The sequence below is a fragment of the Podarcis pityusensis genome (genome assembly GCF_964106645.2).
Source record: "Podarcis pityusensis genome assembly, chromosome: 13".
NCBI lineage: Eukaryota > Metazoa > Chordata > Lepidosauria > Squamata > Lacertidae > Podarcis > Podarcis pityusensis.
In genome coordinates, this window is record NC_138038.1 from 31,147,898 (window position 1) to 31,168,036 (window position 20,139).

Below are 20,139 nucleotides of genomic sequence, written 5' to 3' on the forward strand. Positions count from 1 at the left end.
CTTTACGAAGTCAGGCTGCAGCCCTAGAACATGTGAAGCAATCAACTAGTGCTTTTGAGAATGTGTAGCATGCCTTCTCTGCACTACTAAGTATTCACAGCTTATGTCCTACAGAGTTTGAGATTTATGGCAGTAGATTCCTGATCAAAGACTGTCCCTTCCATCTAAGGGTGCTGGGCACCAAACTTATTTTTTCAAAGGGTTGCAAGGCGACACTAGTGTAATATGTCTGATGTGGAGCTGCCCTGGACTCTTCAGAAATTTCAGCCTGCATCAGATAAGTAGGAGTACAGCAAATTTCCATACCATTCAGATTGTTTTAAAATGTGTATTTAATTAATTTCTAATCTTAACCTTCGTCCGCCAATGAGGTTTACACAGAGTCTAACTGAACTGCCCGTCATTAAAACTATTTAATTAAAACCATCTAAATATTTATTTATACACACATACAAAAAGTCATTCCTTTCCAGTGTTTTGAAACCCTCTCCAAATCACCATCCATTTGGATTCCTCCCTCTCCCTACCCACCATTCATTTCTTAAATGGAGGAACATCTACCCCCGTTTTAAATTACATAAACTTGGGGAAGCCCGTTCCTGTACATATTCACACACATATGCCATTTGACCTTTGGTGTAACAACTCTCTGTATCACAAGTTTTCCCCTCTGGGTTCTCCACATATAAAGATCTAATCTTTGTGGACATGTTTTATCACCCTCACACTTCAAGCCCATTTCCCAGTTTTCATCCACTTTGGGAAAATACATTTCCTCTAGACACACTAGGGTAGGCAAGCTTTTTATTTGTGGGGTGGGGTGGGGGGTAGTGGAGATTTTTTTCCCCTCATCCAATGGCCCAACTTTTCCAAGGAAGGTGGTTTCCAGATGAAATCCTCATCCTCCTGTTAAAAAGAAATGAGCCATTGCTCCCTGCTCCTTCTTTAGGGGTCGCTCCTGTGGGGAAACAGAAATGGCTCATATTGAGAGCACTTATAATGAAAGCAAAGTATCTCCTCTACACCCAATACAGGTAACTCAGTCCCCACCAACAGGGATTCATTCCAGAGGGCTGCAGGGTGCATTTCTGTATTATGAACTACACCCCTGGGTCCAGCCACTTCTTCCCACTCATAATCACAGGCCGTCAGCAAGACATATTTATCTACAGCGATATCATAGATTTCCCTGAATTGCCTTATCATAGAGTCTCCAGTCTGCTGTGTCCTCTTGGGGAGTGGGGTGCACACACAGAGATGCTGCAAGCCCAGGATGACTTGAGTTGGGAGCTGGGAGCTGGACATGTGATTCCCACCCACCTCACAGCCAATCCACAGTTTTATCAATTGCTTCAGCCTCTGGAGGAACTGGGATCCAGAAGCCACATGGAAGAGGTTCTCTCTCTTCAGACCCCAAGTCCCGGGACTCAGGAGGAAGCTGAAAGGCTCCATAGAGGCAAAGTCCCTGTCAGCTGCAGGGATACCGTCAAAAAAAACCCATGTGCGTATAGAGACACAGTTGACAGGATCAGCCTTGACCTATAAATCCCTGAATGGATCATCCTCGAATCTACCTAGTTTGATAGCTGTACAAATCCAACAGAGAACACGGTGCCATTTGCCACCTTGTAAGTCAAACTGCATGTTGCATGGAAATGAGTGTAACAGAACCCCAGCAGCTCTTTTTTAAGGAAAAGCAGCTTGGGAGGGAGGGGGAGATTTGGAGCAAGCAGAAAAGTTGTCCACACACACCTGTGCATATTCCTAAAATATGCACCACCACCCACCCACACACAAAAAGCATTCCTCCCCATGAAGTTCCAAATGCACAAAAATAGAATAGGGCAAGGCTATACAACAACCCAGCCAGATGGATGGGGTATAAATAATAAAATTATCATTATTATTAAATAAAACATAGCAAATAAATAAATAAAGCTCCTTGGCATAGAGCCCTGCCCTCTCATGTTCTGTAAAATGCCATTCACGCCAACTGCACTGTATAGAAATCCAGGTTTGCTTGATATGCAGTGTTTATGTAAGTCCTAGAATTTGAGGTTTACCCTGGTCTAAGATTTGAATGTGTTTGGTGTAGAGTCTGACCAGAGGCAGGGCATGGGGTGGGGGACAACAACTAACTATTGGTTATTTCCACTCTTCAAAACTATGGACAGATAATCTGGGGTGGCTTTGGTAGAAAACTCTAAATGACAGGGAGCCTGAGTGATGTGGCAGACCGGGGAGAAGGCTCTTAATGGACAACCCTTTCCCCTGCTTAGCTCTGTGTCCATGGCTACAGTGTCTGATTTTCCAGGCAGAGAAAGCCACTTTTGTTGAGAGGAACTGCCCTATTTGGGGGCTTAAGAGATGACTTGTTCCCTGCAGTCTTGCTTCTGGAGCTTGGTGCTTTCCCCACATTTAGGGGGCGGGCAGGGATTCCTCAAGACTAGTGGCTAACTGGCAGGCAGACCAACTAGAGCTCCTTGCTGAACTCCTGCTGTATGGTGTAGCCCAGCCACCGCCGCCCACCACTCATGTTGTAGCCAGTGCTCTCAAAGAGCCCAATCGCTGCCTTGGTGACTACCGAGACCTGGGCCACTAAGAATTTGAAGCCCTGGGCGCGAGCGTGAGCCTCCAGGAAGCTGAGGAGGGAGCGGCCCACACCAGAGCGCCGGTACCACCGGTTCACAGCCAGGCGCTTGAGCTCTGCCGTGCGTGGTTCCCCGCCACAGGGCTCCAGAGCCACGCAGCCACACACGTCGTCCTCGTCGTATACAGCCACCCACAGCCCGCGCTGCCCTGCGCTGTAGTAGGCATGCAGGTGCCTCAAGTCTGGCGAGCGCCACAGCAGAAGCTTCAGAGCCACCACGGTGAGCAGGACCGGCAGCACGAGAGCCACCACAAACGAGTTCAGGAAGAAACGCAGGCCGCTGCTCACCACCGCCATCAGCAGCAAAGCCAGAGGCCGTGTCAGCACATAGAGGATCAGGCGGTTCTCTGTATCCTTGAATCCATCCTGGTGGAAAATAGAAAGGGATATGAAGTAAAGGACCATATACAGCTATGAGGGACCAGGGGTGCGTTGTGTATCTCTAAAGAAATGCTTATCCTTCACTTTACCTGAAAACGTACAAGGAGGGGAATTCTATGATGTCTGTAGCAACTTGCACAGAGCTAAGAAAAGGCTGGGGAGACAAGAGCCACACTGAAAGCAGAACTGTCCTGCAGATACGAAAGTTGTTCTACCCCAGCTTTTCTATAATGCAAGCCCTAGTGGGAAACAAGGAACCTCGACATAAGAGCATTGGAATTGAGATAGAGCCAGTGGATTGAACCACGCTTTCTTTCCCTTAGGAAATTTTCTTCCCAGTCTTTAAGTGTGGAGGGAATTTTCTTTCTAGTGTTTAACTGTGGGATAAATAACACAGTAACACAATTGCTTATTGCCCAACCCTTAGAGGTAAGCATCATCAAATGCAGCTCCTCTTCTTGCCAAATTCCCTTTAATTTTTTTTTATGCTGCAAACATCTCAATTTTCTCTCTCTCTAGGTTTAATACGCTCAGTTAACCCCCCCCCCCAAAAAAAAAAAATCAGAGTGGATGTGGCAGAAAGAGTGGGCTGCATTCACACAGCAGTTTATTCTGTTTCTCTAATTTCTGCATAATATTTGTGTTTTTACATTATGTAAAAGCTGCTTCTGGAAATCTAGCAGAATATGGTAAAGTTTAGTGCTCATTTCCATGTTAATTGCTTTCATAAAAAATCTGTTTGCAACCCCAGTAAGCCAGAAAACTGTAGGTGTAAAGTGACAAAAATAGAGGCGGTATGCCAGCATAAAGATCTTTCCTACTGTTTTCATGGGTGAATCATGGGAGAACAGAAGCATGCATGTGCGGAAAGGGTGGTGGAGGAGTGGCAGTGTTCAGTAACCTTCGTTGTTGTGTCACACCACACTCACTGCTGTCAATGAAATTTAGCGTGAAATATCAGTAAAAAAAACCACCTTTGCAACAGGTTACTGCAGTGTGAAAGGAATGCAAGAAAACAGAAGTGCCAGCATCACAATCAGGAAATAAAGTTGCATGCAGAACCAGTAATTCCAGTTCAGTGGTTTTCAAACATCCCTGCCCATTCCAAGTTGTCTGTTGAGGAGTTCTGCGCTTTGCAGAAGATGCTGTTCTAGAAGGCTTCCTATTTGGGACACTGATTAGGCTTCTTAGTTACCCCCATTAGTGTTTCCCAAACTTTGCTCTCTGGCTGTTGTTGGACTACAACTCCCATGATCCCTAGCTAGCAGGACCAGTGGTCAGGGATGATGGGAATTGTAGTCCCAAAACAGCTGGCAGCCCAAGTTTGGGAAGTATGTGCCCTAAACAAACTGAAACAGCTTCCTAGAACACACACACACACATAGTTCCCTTGCAATGTGCAACTGCTCTAAAATATGAAGTAGACCATGGGTAGGCAAACTGATGCCTAGGGGCCGGATCTGGCCCAATCGCCTTCTAAATCCGGCCCTTGGACGGTCTTTTGAACCAGCGTGTTTTTACATGAGTAGAATGTGTTCTTTTATTTAAAATGCATCTCTGGGTTATTTGTGGGGCCTGCCTGGTGTTTTTACATGAGTAGAATGTGTCCTTTTATTTAAAATGCACCTCTGGGTTATTTGTGGGGCATTGGAATTCATTCATTTCCACCCCCCAAAAAAATATATAGTCCGGTCCCCCACAAGGTCTGAGGGACAGTGGACCAGCCCCCTGGTGAAAAAGTTTGCTGACCCTGAAGTAGACAATGCAATGTCCTTCAGTTTGGTGGATTACAACTCTCACCAGCCCATCAGCATTGCCAGGGGTAAAGGATGAAGGGAGTTGTAGTCCACAACATCTGGAGAACACCAAACTGCCTTCCCCACTTCAAGGGAAGGTTCCTATTAAATGACACATTCCATAAGTCTCTAGAAAGGAAGGAAAGAGAGTGCTTATATAGCCTGGGCTCTCCACCACCTCTCTCAGAAGCCCATCTCACCTTCAGAAGCTCCAAGACAATTGGTGTCTCCTCCTCTCTCATTTCTCTGATGGTCAGTTGCTCAGGTTCCAGGGTAGGCATGCTGGCAGCCAGCAGATGGCACCTTCAAAGAGGGAAAGCCCAGTTATTGTCTGATTTGTCCTTGATGAGAAGCTGGAATGGACAAGGAAAGTATCTCCAACTAGCATGGGCCATTTGTCAGAGCCCAACCTTCCACCATGGCTGGGGACACTCTTGAGTAAATGGGGAGCATTTTATGTTGAAGCAGCACAGAAACCAGAGGCAGTGTGGTGTAGTGGTTAGTGCTGGACCAGGACCTGACAGGCCAAAGTTCAAGTCCCCACTCAGCTATGATGTTTGCTGGGTGCCTTTGGGCCGGTCACTGTCTCTCAGCTTACCCCACAGGGTTGTTGTGAATATTACATGAAGAGTGGATAGATAACCAGGCACACCACCTTGAGCTCTGTGTAGGAAAGGCAGGATACAAATACCGCAATAATAATAATCTTGGGGGATGGGGAGAAAGAATCCTACTCCAATCCCTTCTTAAAGGAGAATAGGTACTTGGGGGGGGGGGTCAATCTAACAAACACAGAAGCAGCAACTTCCTACAATGCCAGCAAGAGTTGAAAACTATTTTGCTTGTGGCATGGCTCTTGTACATTTACACACACACAAAAATCAGAACTCATCTCTTCTCAACAGACACCCTTTCCATTTTAAAGTGTTAAATGCCTGACAATCGTTCTCCAATTTAAATGCACAGGAGCCCTGGTAAGAAAAGAAGCTGGCACCTCTTAAAAAGGCAACTACAACCGGTATAGCTGGGAAGAATATATTCTTGTTCAGCAGTAGATTCACTGGCAGTCTTTTGGCCTTAGTTTCCCATCGGTTTAAACAGGGACCACATGCCTCCTGGGGTCGTTTTGAAAAGGAACGAGACCGAGGCCGTGTATACTTTATGAAATAACACTTGCACGCCCCCCCCCCATTTAATTAAAGGTCGTGGGAGCCATTTTACCAGCAGCCTCTGATTCCCAGCTAGCTCCCTGCGCCCCCTACTCTATTTGCAAGGTAGGCTCCCTTGCAATGGAGCACCACCGTTAATTTATGCCACATAACGGGCAAAAATAACGCGACGCCCACATTTCTCCGGCCTGCCCCTTCTGTCCCTCCCGGGAGCAAAGGCAGATCCGCAATAAAACGCCAGCCCCGCCGTCGTAAACTGACCCGCCACGGCACTCTAGCCCTTGCGGCCACACCCCTCCGCAGAAATAGAAACGCCCGCAAACCTTCTCCACTCCCCCCCTAGGCGCGGAATGGACTCACCCAGCCTGTAGGAAGCGGCTGCCTTTGCCCCTGCATAAAAGGACCGTGGAATTCTCCGAGGCCTCCTACATCTCTCTCTCTCTCCCCACCCCGCCCGCTTTTTCAGGAGGGAGGGGGGGAAGGAGAGGGGAAAAGAGCTTCGCCCCAAGAGCCTCTTCTTAGTCAACCCTCCCTAGCTTCGCAGCTCCAGCGCCTTACTCCATGAGCGCATGCGTGGCGCTCCTGGCTTCTTCGGCGCCTTTCGCTCCTTACGCAGTTCTTGGCAACTGTTGCTAAGGGGGCGAAACGGGGCCTTCAAGCGCTGCGAGTCCCAAACCCGTTTTGCCTTTTATGGGAGAGAGCGGGCAGCAGCGGGAGTGGGTTCAGTTTGAATGGCTTAGGACTTAGGGAAATATCTGACTTTCTAATTTTCTTTTTCTTTTTCATGGTGAAGTGACAGGCGGGGATCCAACGGGTATAGCTGTAGTCAGCTAGTAGAGAGGAAAATCTGGAAAAGCCTTCCCCTATTGCTGCCAGTCTGCTATGGAACTGTTAAAAAACACACGACCTGCTGCCCATAATGTAAACAGCTGGTGGCTGTTAATGTATCATTTTCGTTATGTACCCATTTTATGCTGTTGACATGAAGTTGCAAGCCACCTGGAAGTGTATGTGTCTTTTCATAAGGGTTTTGTTTTTCAACTTTTTAAAGAGTTGCACAGACTGTTTGTTTGGCTTGAATTTGGGGCTCATGGTTAAGATAGCAAAAATAAAGGGATTTATTTCATTACATTGTAAGCACTGAATTCCCGAGAGTAACCTTTGACATGTTGCTTTCTCAATGTAAATATTAAGAAAGTAAGCATCGTTGTTGGAGATAAGCAGGTGCACTAATTTGATTTGTAGCCATTCTGTTCTGCCTGTGAGCTTCCTTTTTGCAACCAGCTGACTGCTGGCCGATGTCAAAAGGAAATGGATATTGGTCTGAAGAAGCATAACAGTTCTGAGTGGTTTAGAAGCTGGCATTTAAAAACAGTAACATTGGCATTGACTCAGTAAACCATTTGTAACCCATTTTGTTCATCATTGAAAAATGGGGGTGTTACTTTTTAAAAAACTTTTTAACATCACCACAAAGTGGCTGACTGTCAACTTCAAATGGGGCACAGGTCCTTTTAACAGCGCCTCGCCTGTTAAACAAGCATTAAAACCAGCAGTTCACATTGGCAAAAAATGCAATGTGTGAAATGGCTAAGGCAGCATTACAATTATGTCTGTCTTCACCTTAAGCGTATCTGTGAGCCATTCACCTCCTGCCATGCAGTACAGTGGTACCTTGGTTCTCAAATGCCTTGGCTTGCAAACACCAAAAACCAGGAAGTAAGTGTTCCAGTTTCCAAACATTTTTTGGAAGCCGAACATCCGATGCGGTTGTCGGCTATTGTTTCTGGGGTGCCTGCACCAATCAGCTGTGCCTTGGTTTTGGAACATTTTGGAAGTTGAACGGACTTCCAGAACAGATTAAGTTTGGCACTTTTGTTTTTGCTATTTATTTTGTGTTTTTGTTTTCGAAGCTTTTTCGGTTAATTTGTTTTTGTGACTATATGGAACTCAGTTCTGCTACTGATTGATTGTGTGACTACAGAAATGGATAAAAGCCCCCCATCCAAACAATGACTATCATCAGTGCAGGTAAGAAAAAAATGTAATTTTAATTTTTATCATCTACAATAATCTCTATTTTATACTACAATACATTGATTTTTGCTTTCATTTTATGTATCAGTGGTCTCATTAGATAGTAAAATTCATGTTAAATTGCTGTTTTAGGGGTTGTTTTTAAAAGTCTGGAACGGATTAATCCATTTTGCATTACTTTCTATGGGAAAGCACGCCTTGGTATTAGAACGCTTTGGTTTTGGAACAGACTTCTGGAATGGATTAAGTTTGAGAACCAAGGTACCACTGTATTTAAGAACATGATTAACATAGTGGGGAAAAAATCCCCTGTGGAACAGGAGTGTTGTCCCACACTGACCCTGAGGGTTGGTTCTTCATCTTTTCAGGGTTTTTTTCCTGTAAAAGTGCCTTCCCCATGTTCTCTGCTGGAGGTGGGGAACCAGTGGCTCTCCCAAAATGTTTAATTCTCAAGTACTAAAATGCAATGCATCATATAATTTACAGAGTAAGACACTGAGAGGGAAGATTGCTAACAAACCATAAATAGAAAGAGCATGGCCAGGTTTCACTTGTTTAGCTTTTGTGGACAGCTTTTTCTGTACAGTGGTACCTCGGGTTAAGAACTTAATTCGTTCTGGAGGTCCGTTCTTAACCTGAAACTGTTCTTAACCTGAGGTACCACTTAGCTAATGGGGCCTCCTGCTGCTGCTGCGCCGCGCAATTCCTGTTCTCATCCTGAAGCAAAGTTCTTAACCTGAGGTACTATTTCTGGGTTAGCGGAGTCTGTAACCTGAAGCATCTGTAACCTGAGGTAGCACTGTACAGGTTATTCAAGTGTAGGGCTACAGTGTGCAGCACATAATTGGCTCAGCAACCTGAGCCATCAGTTTGGTGGATCTCAGTGTTCTTGGAGGAAGAAAAAAAACAACCCACAGGAAATCCCACGTCTCAGCTCTGCCCACTTTGGTCTTTGGTTCTCAGCTCAACCACAATCATTCCTCAAACTGCAGAACCTCCTACCCCAAGAAATTCACCAAACATGTTGCATTTTCCAGAAATCTTGTACAGAGACCTCATTTGCATTGACTTTCAACACTAAGCTTAAGTTCCCATTTAGGCTTGAGTCCCAGCACCTTTCAGTTTAAAATTCAATATCTAGCATGTTGAAGCCGCTTGAAAAAAACATAAAGAGTTTCCTCTAAGCAGGAACCTTTTATCTTGCACCTCTCAAGCCTGTTAAAGCTGCAGGGCTGCAGCTCAGTTGTAGATCACATGCTTTGTATGGAGAAGAACACAGGTTCAAAGCCACAATATCTCAAGAGAGGGCTGAAAAAGATGTTTGCCTGAAATGCTAGAGAGCTGTTACTGTTCAATCTAGATCAGGGTTTCCCAAACTTGGGTCTCTAGCTGTTTTTGGACTACAGCTAGGACTGATGATCAGGGATGATGGGAACTGTAGTCCAAAAACAGCTGGTGATCCAAGTTTGGGAAACCCTGATATATACATTACTGAGCTAGATGGACCAATGGTCTTACTCTGTATAAGGCAACTTCCTATGTTCTTAGTTGACTTCATTTGGGGACTGTGCAATCTGCTACTGAAATGCCAATCAGACCTAAAAAGCACAAAAGAAGTATGACATGTATTGGTGAACCCAACCTTTGCACAGTACACAGAAAGGAGTAAAAATGCTTTGAAGCAGTCTTTTATTTTTCTTCTAGACCAAGAGTCTATGACCCTCTTGTCTGTTAGCACCAGGAACTGGGGTACACTTGGGAAGAAATGTGGTTCTGCACATGGTGAGGGGCTGGAATGGAGAATAGATAAGAGGGGCTTAACCGGAAAAAGATGCTGTTTATGACAGCTCATAAAGCAGCCTCCTGCAGCACCCAGTATCAAAGGAAAACCCAAAAACTTGAACTTTCCCCATTTTCTAATACATAAAAAGAGCTCACACTGCTCCACAGCACTTAGCTCCAAAATTGCAACACAGCAGGGAAATGGAGAGAAGCCAGCAGTCCAGTTGATATCTGCTAACTATATTTTCTGTCTAGTGTGGAGAAAAAAACCAGGAATTCTGGCTGCACAGTCTTCCAGCCATCAGACTGCACATACATTTGGTTCTTGTTGGAACAACGTATTTCAGACAGGATGGGGAAATGGGTGGGTTAGGGATTGTATCAAGGACTGGACTGGCTATCCCTTTCTCACATGCAAACAAGACAAAAGTGTTTGGGGGAAGGACATGGTAGTGGAGTCATTGTAACTGCAAGGGCACGAACAGCAACAGCAATCCCCATGTGAGCAGGAAGTGAGGGAATCAAGGGTATGCTTTGGACCTGCAGGCATGGGCGTGAGCTAAGCTCTCTGCTGTCATTTCATGACACTGTCCTGAGGAACCTAAGCAGAGCCACCTCCAGGAGTCTTGAAGTTGCCCAGGTCAATCCCGTCCGGCAACACAGTTAATTATAGCAGCCACTAGTGAGAGTACAACTGAGTCTCAGTTGGTACTCCAACGCAGGGATGGGGACAGCTGTCCTCAGAAAGTGTGAACAAGCTGCATGTTGGGTACCGTTTGCACAATCTGAATGGAGGGCAGGCCTTGCGAAGTTACTGGGCTCGGCAGAAGTTGCACCATTTGGGAGGCGCTGTTGCTGTCCCCAGTAGGTTGGGTGCTGTCTGGGCTGCTCACCTGCAGTGTTGGCACACTCTCCAGCACTTGGAGGGTCTGTTCCCCCTGGGCACTACGGATGATCAGGAGGTTCTGCCCAGTCCCGGCACTACCCTCGGGCCCTTGCAGCTGGAGGCCAGGCAGTTCTTGCATTGTCTGGATGTTGTCCACCTCCTGCACGCACAACCGGGTCTGCTCTCCTCCTGCACTTCTCAGCACCAACACATTCTGAACTCCCTCATCGGTCTGTAAAGTTTCAAAGTGCATGTCTTGCACCCCTTCCAGGCTCTCCACCTCCCCGCCTGGCCCCAGAAGCTCCTCCCCTGGAGAGTTCTGCACCACAATTAGGTCCTGGCTTTCCTCCTTCACACCAGGTCCCTGTTGGAGGTCCACCTCAGAGAGCTCATGGGAGCTGGACAGAGAAGTCCCCACCTCATTCATCTCCTGTGGTGGGCTCAAAGTCTGAAGCTGAACACTGGTCATCTCCTCTGAAGGTTGAAGCTGTTCCCCTTCCTGAGAAGAAACCAGCTCCTGGATCTGAATGGTGCCATCCAGCTGTTGGGAAGGCGAGAGGCTCTGGATTTCGACGCTGGTCAAAGGCTGATTGGAGGGGGACAGGCTGTGGATCTGCAGAGGGCTGGTTTGCTGCAGGGATGGCAAGGTCTGGATCTGAATGGGGCCCACTTGCTGGGAAGGCTGGAGAGTTTGGAGCTGTAGGGTCCCTACCTGCTCAGAGGATGGCACAGCTTGGAATTGTACAGTGTTCATCTTCTGGGAAGGTGGAAGAGTTTGAAACTGCACCGTGCCAGTCTGTGGACAACTAGACAGGCTCTGGATCTGCACGGTGCCTCCTGATTGGGAGGTGGGCAAACTTTGGATCTGGACGGTATTCTGGGGAAGGGGCAGGCTTTGAATCTGCACAATGCCAGTCTGTGGAGGCTGTGGGAAGGCCTGGATCTGGATTGTGCCAGGTTGCTGTGAAGCAGGTACGGTCTGAATTTGCAAAGTGCCACCTGGCTGGGCAGTGGGAAAGCTCTGGAGGGGCTGGGGCAAGGTTTGAATCTGAATGGTGCCTGTTGGTGGAGCAGCTGGCACAGTTTGGATCTGCACCGTGCCCAGTTGCTGTTCTGGCAAGCTCTGGAGAACAATAACATTCTGTCCGCTAGTCTGTAGCCCTGGCGTCCTCTGGATTTGCACATTAGAGAGGGGCTGCACGCTGGCCCCGGTGGCACTGGGCATCAAAATGATATTCTGGTTGCCAGACACCGATGGTGGTGGGGGAGCCAACGGCGCAGGTTTCTTGGCCTTACCTTGACGGACCAGGGCAGATTTGCCTGGGGTGGTAGGAGCAGCTGGCAACAGGGTAATGCTTGTGGGAGCAGAGGATGTAGTGGGCACCTGGGGACTAGGCAGCAGGATAAGTTTGGGGGGTAAATTTTGGGGTGGGGGTGGCTGCGGTGGCTGCTGTATGCTGGGGATAAGTTGCAAGCCCTGTGATGTTTGCACAAGCAGGAAAGTCTGAGTATTTGACGAGACAGGAGGGGCTGGGCTGCCACTTAACTCCATATTCAGAGTGGCCTGCAAGTTAGGCATGATTTGCACCTCTTGAGTGGTGGCAGGTGAGGTGGTGGCTGGGCGGCTGGGCGCCTCAGCACTGTTGTGGGTGCGGAAGTGGCGCTGCAAGTAAGAGGCCATGACAAAGGCCTTGGAGCAAACCGGGCACTGGAAGGGGCGCTCCCTCGAATGGGTACGTCTGTGCAGCGCCAGGTTGGAGGAGTGGGTGAAGGCCTTGCCACAGTCCCGGCAACAATAGGGTCTCTCGCCAGTGTGTACCCGCTGATGTTGCCGGAGGTTGGATGTTTGCGTGAAGGACTTTCCACAGGTCTGGCAGGCAAAGGGCCGCTCACCGGTGTGCAACTGCTGGTGCCGCCGGAGGCACGAGGTGTTCTTGAAGGCTTTGCCGCAATCTTGGCAAGCATAGGGGCGTTCGCCGGTGTGCTGCCGCAAATGGTACTGATAATGGGAAGCCCATTTGAATGCCATCCCGCAGGTGGAGCAAGTGAAGGCACGCAAGCCCGTGTGCACCCGCTGGTGGATACGCAGCAGCGAGGAGCGCTTGAAGGCTTTGCCACACTCGCCGCAAGCATAGGGGCGCTCGCCCGTGTGGTCACGGAGGTGGTAACGCAGCCCAGAGGAGCCCTTGAATGACTTCCCGCACTCTCCACACACATAGGGGCGCTCAAGGGGTGGGGGTGGTGTCACTGTGGCCGCAGGCACTGGCTCTGCCTGTGCTGGGCACGTCACCTCTGCCTCCTCCAACCGTTGTTCAGCCGGGGGATGCGAACGCTGATGGCCCAACAGGCTGGCCAGTGCCGGGAAGGAGCGTTCACACACCATGCAGGTGTAGGTGCGATCGGATGAGTGCTGGCTCTGTTGGTGCCGTGCTAAACCCGCGGCACTCTTGAAAGTCTTACTGCACACAGAGCAAGCTAGGGAGGGTGTGGGGGATGCTACAGCCGCCACCTCCTCCTGCACTGGTAGTGGCGGCGGTGGTGGTGGCAGAGGCAGTGGCTCTGCTGGGGCCAAGTGTGCTTCCTGGTGGCTCAGCAGCTGCTCCTGCAAGGGGAAGGTGAGATGGCAGACACTACACCGAAACAGCATCTCCACAGTGGTGGTTGGCTCCTCCAAGAAGAGCTGTGCTGGAGGCGCAATGTCCCCATGAGACTCCAAGTGCCGCTGCAGATAGGTGTCCGATGCAAAGGCCTTGCCACAGATAACACAGGTGTGGGCGGGGCGGGCAGCGTGTGCCGATCGGCAGTGCAGCGCCAGGTTGGAAGAGTGGGTGAAGGCCTTACCACAGTCTTGGCATCGGTAGGGCCTCTCGCCAGTATGCACCCGCTGATGCTGCCGCAGGTTGGTGGACTGCGTGAAGGCCTTGCTGCAGATGAGGCAGACATAGGGGCGCTCACCTGTATGTGTATGGCGGTGGCGCCGCAGGCTGGAAGAGTTCTTGAAGGCCTTGTCACACGCCGGGCAAGGGTAGGGGCGTTCGCCAGTGTGCTGGCGCAAATGGTACTGGTAATGTGAGGACCACTTAAAGGCCAGGCCACACTGAGCGCACTTGAAGGCACGCAGGCCAGTATGCACACTCTGGTGGATCTGAAGCAAGGACGACCGTTTGAATGCCTTGCCGCACTTGTCACACTTGTAAGGTCGCTCCCCTGTATGTCCGCGCTGGTGGTACAGTAAGGCTGAGGACCCCTTGAAGGCCTTGGGGCACTCTGAGCACTTGTAAGGGCGTTCACCTGTGTGAGTCCTCTGGTGGTGGATGAGCCGCGATGACCATTTGAATACCTTGCCACATTCCAGGCACTCATACTGGTGGTCGCCACTGCTGCCACTGGGGCCTCCACTTGCTGGGGCCACTGCTGGCACTGCCGCTGCCTGCATTTCTAGCTGCTGAGCTCCCACCATTGCACCAGAGTTCACCTGCTAGAAAAACACATACAGAGAAAGAGAGAACACCATTACTGTAACTGTGACAGACCTAGCCTCATTTATAGAGGCTCTCCTATACTAAATCATACTATTGGTCCATCTAGCTTGATACTGTCCACACAGGTTTTCCATCACTAAACAGAAGATGCTTAAAGACTGAAGCTGAGAGAGTCAGCATGTAAAGCATGTGCTCTACCACTGAGCTGTGGCACCTCTCCATTTGCGCTTGAGGCAGTAAAATCTGCATAGGAACTTTACCGCTTCACTTTCAAATGGGAAACTAGCTGAGCAAACTAGCACTTACCTTACAAACTCCAGGAATTACTGGGGTGTTTCTTACACATAGCCCTTAGTTGGAAATGAGAGAGTAAAAATCACCTCAAATGGACCTGCCACCTTTAAAAAGCAGTGGTCGTTCAGTGATGCTCACAGCCACAGGAAGTCATTTTGGTTTATGATTGAAAGTGAATGTTTGAACAGCCCTGACTAAAAGAATGCAGCATTTGAGGAGAGTAATTTTATTATTATTATTATTATTATTATTATTATTAATATTAAAATTTGCTAAGTACTGTACCAGTATTTTAAAAATGGCAGTCCTTTTTCCTACCCTCACAATCTAGTAGACATGATACAAGAGGGAAAAGGAATGGAGAGGGAAGAAAATACAACTCACGATGGAACAGCTGCTCCTTCTCAGGATGATCTTTACCATGACATTATGTTCTTCCTAGGAGGCTGACTCCCCCCCTCCCCCCGCCCCAAACACACACATGGGTTAGGTCCCTACTTGGTGTTGAACTCATAAAAGTCCATTACATAGCAACCTCTGGAGCCAAAGAAGGTGAGTCAGTGGCCGTCCTAGAAGCCCATCAGCATAGCCAATGGTCATGTATAACTGGGGCTGCAGTTCAACATCTGGAGGGCTACAGGTTCCCAATCCCTAGACCGCAGCCTGGAAAACAAACACCTTCCCATCATCATTTCCCCCCCACCCCTGCTCCCCAGGGATCTTCCTTCTGCTAGCAGGAAGAGTCAGCGGTTGCAGACTGTCCAGATGCCCAGGAGATGCCTCACTTGCCTGGGTCCAAAACATCTGGTGCTACCTGGCCCTGACTGCTTCAGTGTACACATTGTGTGCATGGGGGGCGGGCAGTATTTTCCTTGATGGTCACCATGGAAACTTTGAACAGCAGCAGTTGGACCAGCCACAACAGTGGCATTTAAATATGGTTAGTGGTCATTTCCCACCATCAACCCTTGTCATTAATTTCTGTCAATTACCCAGGAGGTCTGCTGAGAAGACAAAGGGGAGACACAAATAATTTTAAACAAGCATGGATGCCTGAAGTCATGCTTAGACTAGGATCAGGAGAGCAAATGAGCTGTGAAAAGTTTAAGTAGCCTGTATGCCATGAAAATCTTTTAGCTTCAGTTCCTGATCTATACATGGAAATAACAGTGGCCAAGGTTATTATGCATGTCCAAGGGCCACACTGGCAATAACCCACACTCCAAGGACCGCATGGCAAAAAAGTTTTAATTTTTAACCTTTCGAATTAAACGCTGACTACATAGAAAACAGAGCGCATGCAATTTAGAACACAATTCAGTGTTGTTGTTTTTCCAGATGATTTCAGGCTGTCTTGTTTCACGCAATTCTCCACGACTGCATTGGGGGCAATTTCCCGAAGCAGCCACTAAAGTGTTTGAATTCCGCTCGTGTTCTTGTGTCGAAAGTTTAAGGATAGGGGATTAAACTATCCGAGCCCAGCCTTTGGAGAGATCAACCCTGCACCACTTCCCCGACCTGCGCCAAAGAGTCAAATTGCTCTCCTGACCATGAGCAGAGCGCTTTAAAGCCTCCGCTTTACGGCCAACGATACGTAGGCTGGAGGGGAGGGGATTCCTTCGGGCCAACCCCCCGCGCCTGTAATTAAAAAGCGCTCTCCCCACGTGCCTCCTCCACCCACCCGCCACTCAGAACAAGGCACTGTTCTGTCGGCAGACAAAAAACAGCGGAAACCTCTCCGTGGCACACTCCCCTTTAAATGCGGGCCTGCCCCTTTAAGGAACCGAGTTCTGCCGCCCCTCCCCCTTCGTTGCCGTTCGGCCTCGCGACATCTTTTCTCCCTTTATTTCTCTGCCTCCTGTTTTTTTTTTTCCTCACCTGGCCGGTCTTTTTTTTTTAATCCTCCCTGCGCACTTCGTCTCAATAGGAGCTGGATAAGAGGGGTGCAGCGGGGCTAGGGGGGGAGGGGCTGTCACTCCACCCTCCCAACGGCCGGCGCTGCGAGACACCCAACCTTTAACTCGCTCACACTAACCGCCCGCGAGGGCAGCCAGCCTCACCCCTTTGCGCCGCTGCCATTGGCCACGCAAAGCATCTCGGGAGTTGTAGGCTGTTGTGGAGGACGCTGCCGGTCGCCATGTTGTTCCCGCACCACGTGTTTTGGAGAGCGCTTGGGGAAGGGAAAGCTCTGTGTTGCAGGAAAGGTGGCCGTGGCGTCTATCATGAGCGCTTTCGAGGCCTTACAATAAACTTCGTGACCTCGCTGTTGTGAGCCCGATAACACCATTATGTATATATATTTATTATATGTATTATAGTGAGAAAAGGAAGCTCAGGTAATTTAAGTTGTTGACCCGCTCTTGCTTCAATGTGGCCTTAGTTAATACTGTACTGACATCACGGTTTATAATGACATCATCCTAACTTCGCTGGTATTAAATGAAATAATTGAAAATTAATATATTTATCAACTTATATCAGGGGGTAGCAATTGAGAAGTAACTCCTATTGAATGGGGCTTGCTGACAGTCTGGGGAATCTGTGGGGGGAGGGTATAGAAAGGGGAATTTTATCAGGTGCGGCCTTTTCACTGACAGCTGAGGAATGGGAGAAACAGCAACGTGAAGAATTTTCTCTTTGAGCTCTCAAAAAGGAATTTGAACCCTCTTTATTGTAATATCTATCTATCTATATATGGCACACATATTTACAGCCTGCTCTTCAGCCCCAAAGAGTTCCCAGAAATAGGATGCCAAATAAGACAAGAGTGTATCAAGTTCAAGTCCGGATCTGTTAAAAAAATTAAATAGCCTTGGTGAAGTTGTGTAGAACAAGAGTCATACCACTGTCACACTGTTTCCATTCTCATCCATTCTCCCCTTATTAAAAGACAGATATGTTATCTCTTATTTAAGAAAATCAATGGCGCAACTATCCTTTATCCACCTGGGGGCAGCATTAAGTTGTATGCATTCAGTCTGCCACAACTAAAGGAGATCCTGTTCACTCTCTCTGATTTGGAAAAGTGCAATTACAGATTATTGGCTGCTTAGAGAGGGCTGTCCCTGGTAGGAAATAGAGTCTGTTCATTTGGGAAGAAAGGACCACTACAGTTATTTGTAATAACAGCCTGCATGGAACTCTGTAGGCTACTTTACATAAAATGAGCATCCTTTCTGTTCTTGTCAAAAGGCACCAGTGCAGTACATGAGCTTAGCTTGTTTCTTCCTAGAACTACTTTATCCAATAAAATGTTTTGCTTGAACTGTTCCTTGGCTTGTTCTATGGTTCATTTGTTACGTGCATAAGTTACCCTACATTTGCTTTCATGTCTCAAAAAGGCATTGATAACAGCTCTTGGTAGTTTGCAAATATAATTTTTTATTCCCTCCATCAGAATCCACAAAATGTCTTGATAATCATGTAAAGCACTGGTTTAAAATACAATATTTCTTTTATTTACATATCTTATATGCTTATTCAAAACCATGTCAAAAACTCCCATGTCAGGGAGTTACAAATGAAAATATAATAATGACAAGTAAACCTCATCATTAAAATCACATGCAAATGAAAAATGCTTTAAAAATCCCAAAAATAATACAGCAGCATTAAAAGAAAACCATAACAGCCAGTTAACATAATCAAGTCACAATATAATAACTGATTTTAAAAAACCCCCAAATTTTCTAATCAAAGGTAGGCTGGGAATAAAGTTTTCTAAGACCCATATCAAAGAAAATGGGGAGGGGTTCCATAGACAATAGAAGCCGCAATATCAGAAAGAAAAAGAAAAAAAACCAGCAACCTATAGCACCTACGCTAGTCATCTCTCTTTCTCCACGCAGCATATTCACCCTCTGTCAGTATAGTTATACCAGCATCAGTAGCAGCTAGGATTGTGTTGCTTCAAGTTTTTTGCCCTGTAAATGCCCTTCTGCAACTTAGCTTGTTTCCTGCTGTGATATGGAATGCATAAATTGGCCCTCTTGATGTGGATGGGCAGAGATTGCTGTCTTACTGTAGGGGGAATGAGGGTCAATGGCCCCTGGTCTCTTCTGATGCTTTGACTTTATATTCATTCACACCAACAGTCTCCCACTTCTAACTGGAGGAGGGAACCCTAACAAAGCGATCATAATGTCCTTTTGCCGCAGGCCAGGGCGAAGAGGACCTGGGTGACCTGCTGAGATGCCCCCGCAGCTGAATGGCATTTTGGGGGCCAGCTTGAACTGCTAGCCCGCTGGAGTAGGTCCCGCATACGAATCGAGGTGCAAGAGCAGATTCCAAGCACAGTTGGTGAAAGATTACACAAACACTTTCGCTGTTACACAACAGTCCTTTGGCTGCTCTCCTGAACTGCCAGCTGGGAAGTCACAACATCAATCGTTGACAGCCTAGGCGAGTCAGGCGTCCCTTTCTCTCCTAATAGAAAAAGAAAACCAAGCTGTGAATTTTCTGATTAGATAGCTGTCCTTTTGTTCATGCAACCTGGGTAGCTCAGATGTAAACACTGTACAAACTTTTCTTGCTCTTTCTGTGCATGTTTAAGTACTAAGTAGACATTCTAAACTCTTGTGTCAAGATGAGGGAGTGGTAAATATCCCAGATTATTATATTCAGAATAAAAGAGTGTAATCATTCTTACTCTTGGCAAAGAGAAAGAACATTCACAGACCCTGTAGTAGTGGTAGCAGTGATAAGGAGTGGTTGTCTCTTTACATTTAGCAAAAAAATTATGAGAGTTTGCACCTTGCTATATTTAATACTTCTTAATGCTCAAAATATTATGCCTCACGGCTGAATTTTACAGCTTGGTTCTATGCAAGTTTGGCATGACTATGAGCCCAATCTGCATAGGATTGGGTTGTATGTTTTTGTTCTCCAACTCCAAAATATCTAATCTAAGCATGTATTGCATAACAAGCTGTCAAATGATCTGCTAGTAGTGTTTGGGTTGAAGTGATACAGTAGCTCTAGTTTAGTGAAGCAGTAAAGACCAACTGTGCTGACTACAACATGTAGAGCTGCTATGTACCAAAATCTGTCATTCTTAATTTCTTTGCAGTGAACCAGAGGTTTTGCAAGAAGCTTGGGATCTACAAGGCTTATTTGAATTACTCGACAAAAGACCCTGAGTAGCCTTTAACAGTGTATGCCAATCTAACAAACTCAGCAGCTAGTCAGTTTACCTGAATATCCACCAACAAACTTCAGAGAATTTGAAAACTCTGCAATGCCCTGTGCAGCGTCAAAGCGGACCTGTCCTAAAATTGGGTAGCATCTCATCTAAGTGTGCTAGATGGAAGGTATGACACTTATATAAGTTCTGGCACGGGAGAAGGGGTAGTGAAGGGCAGAAAGACATTGAACAAGGTTTGACAAATCTAGGTTTCTGCATATGATTTACTGCATGGTGTTCTAGTACTGCCAATTCCTGTCGCAGCTGCTCTGGACAAGACAGGGATGTAAATCAGAGATAGGAAGAAGTGCCTGGACTGGTGACAGAAGCAGAATTAGACGTGCTTTGTGGGCGCTGGGTATAGTGGGTCAATCTACCACAGAGCTACAGGGGGGAGCAATTGGGATTGTATCTGAATAGATAGCAGAGCAACATAGAGAGAAGAAAGAGAGAGAAATGTGAGAGACTGCAGGGAGAAAA

General features: G+C 47.3%; 2 protein-coding genes across 6 annotated transcripts; both read right to left on the minus strand.

The window, feature by feature from the left end:
- Positions 1-314: 314 nt before the first annotated feature.
- On the minus strand, positions 315-16,765 carry ZNF628 (zinc finger protein 628). 5 transcript variants are annotated; one of them, XM_080978392.1, is made up of 6 exons: positions 16,355-16,765; positions 14,862-14,933; positions 10,709-14,179; positions 5,028-5,130; positions 2,939-3,016; positions 315-1,472 (listed from the first exon to the last, which is right to left on the minus strand). In XM_080978392.1, exons 2-4 carry the CDS (start codon positions 14,898-14,900, stop codon positions 5,089-5,091), a joined length of 3,552 nt encoding a protein of 1,183 aa, XP_080834518.1. In that variant the 5' UTR covers positions 14,901-14,933; positions 16,355-16,765; the 3' UTR covers positions 315-1,472; positions 2,939-3,016; positions 5,028-5,088. The 5 variants fall into 5 exon arrangements, with proteins under 5 accessions (XP_080834518.1, XP_080834519.1, XP_080834522.1 ...); XM_080978393.1 differs by having other exon boundaries at positions 315-958; positions 16,355-16,764; XM_080978396.1 differs by lacking the exon at positions 14,862-14,933 and having other exon boundaries at positions 10,709-14,176; positions 16,356-16,764.
- NAT14 (N-acetyltransferase 14 (putative)) lies at positions 2,474-5,069 on the minus strand (the record flags this gene model as incomplete). The annotated part of the gene is made up of 2 exons (XM_080977381.1): positions 2,474-3,016; positions 5,028-5,069. 2 exons carry the CDS (start codon positions 5,067-5,069, stop codon positions 2,474-2,476), a joined length of 585 nt encoding a protein of 194 aa, XP_080833507.1.
- Positions 16,766-20,139: the final 3,374 nt, after the last annotated feature.

Coding starts and splice junctions, on each gene's coding strand:
- ZNF628 (XM_080978392.1), bottom strand. CDS start 14,900: ATGGTAAAGATCATCCTGAGAAGGAGCAGCTGTTCCATC. Junction 14,180..14,861: donor GAAGGAGCAGCTGTTCCATC/GTGAGTTGTATT, acceptor GTGTTTTTCTAG/CAGGTGAACTCTGGTGCAAT. Junction 5,131..10,708: donor AGAGTGTGCCAACACTGCAG/GTGAGCAGCCCA, acceptor CCCTCTTTGAAG/GTGCCATCTGCTGGCTGCCA.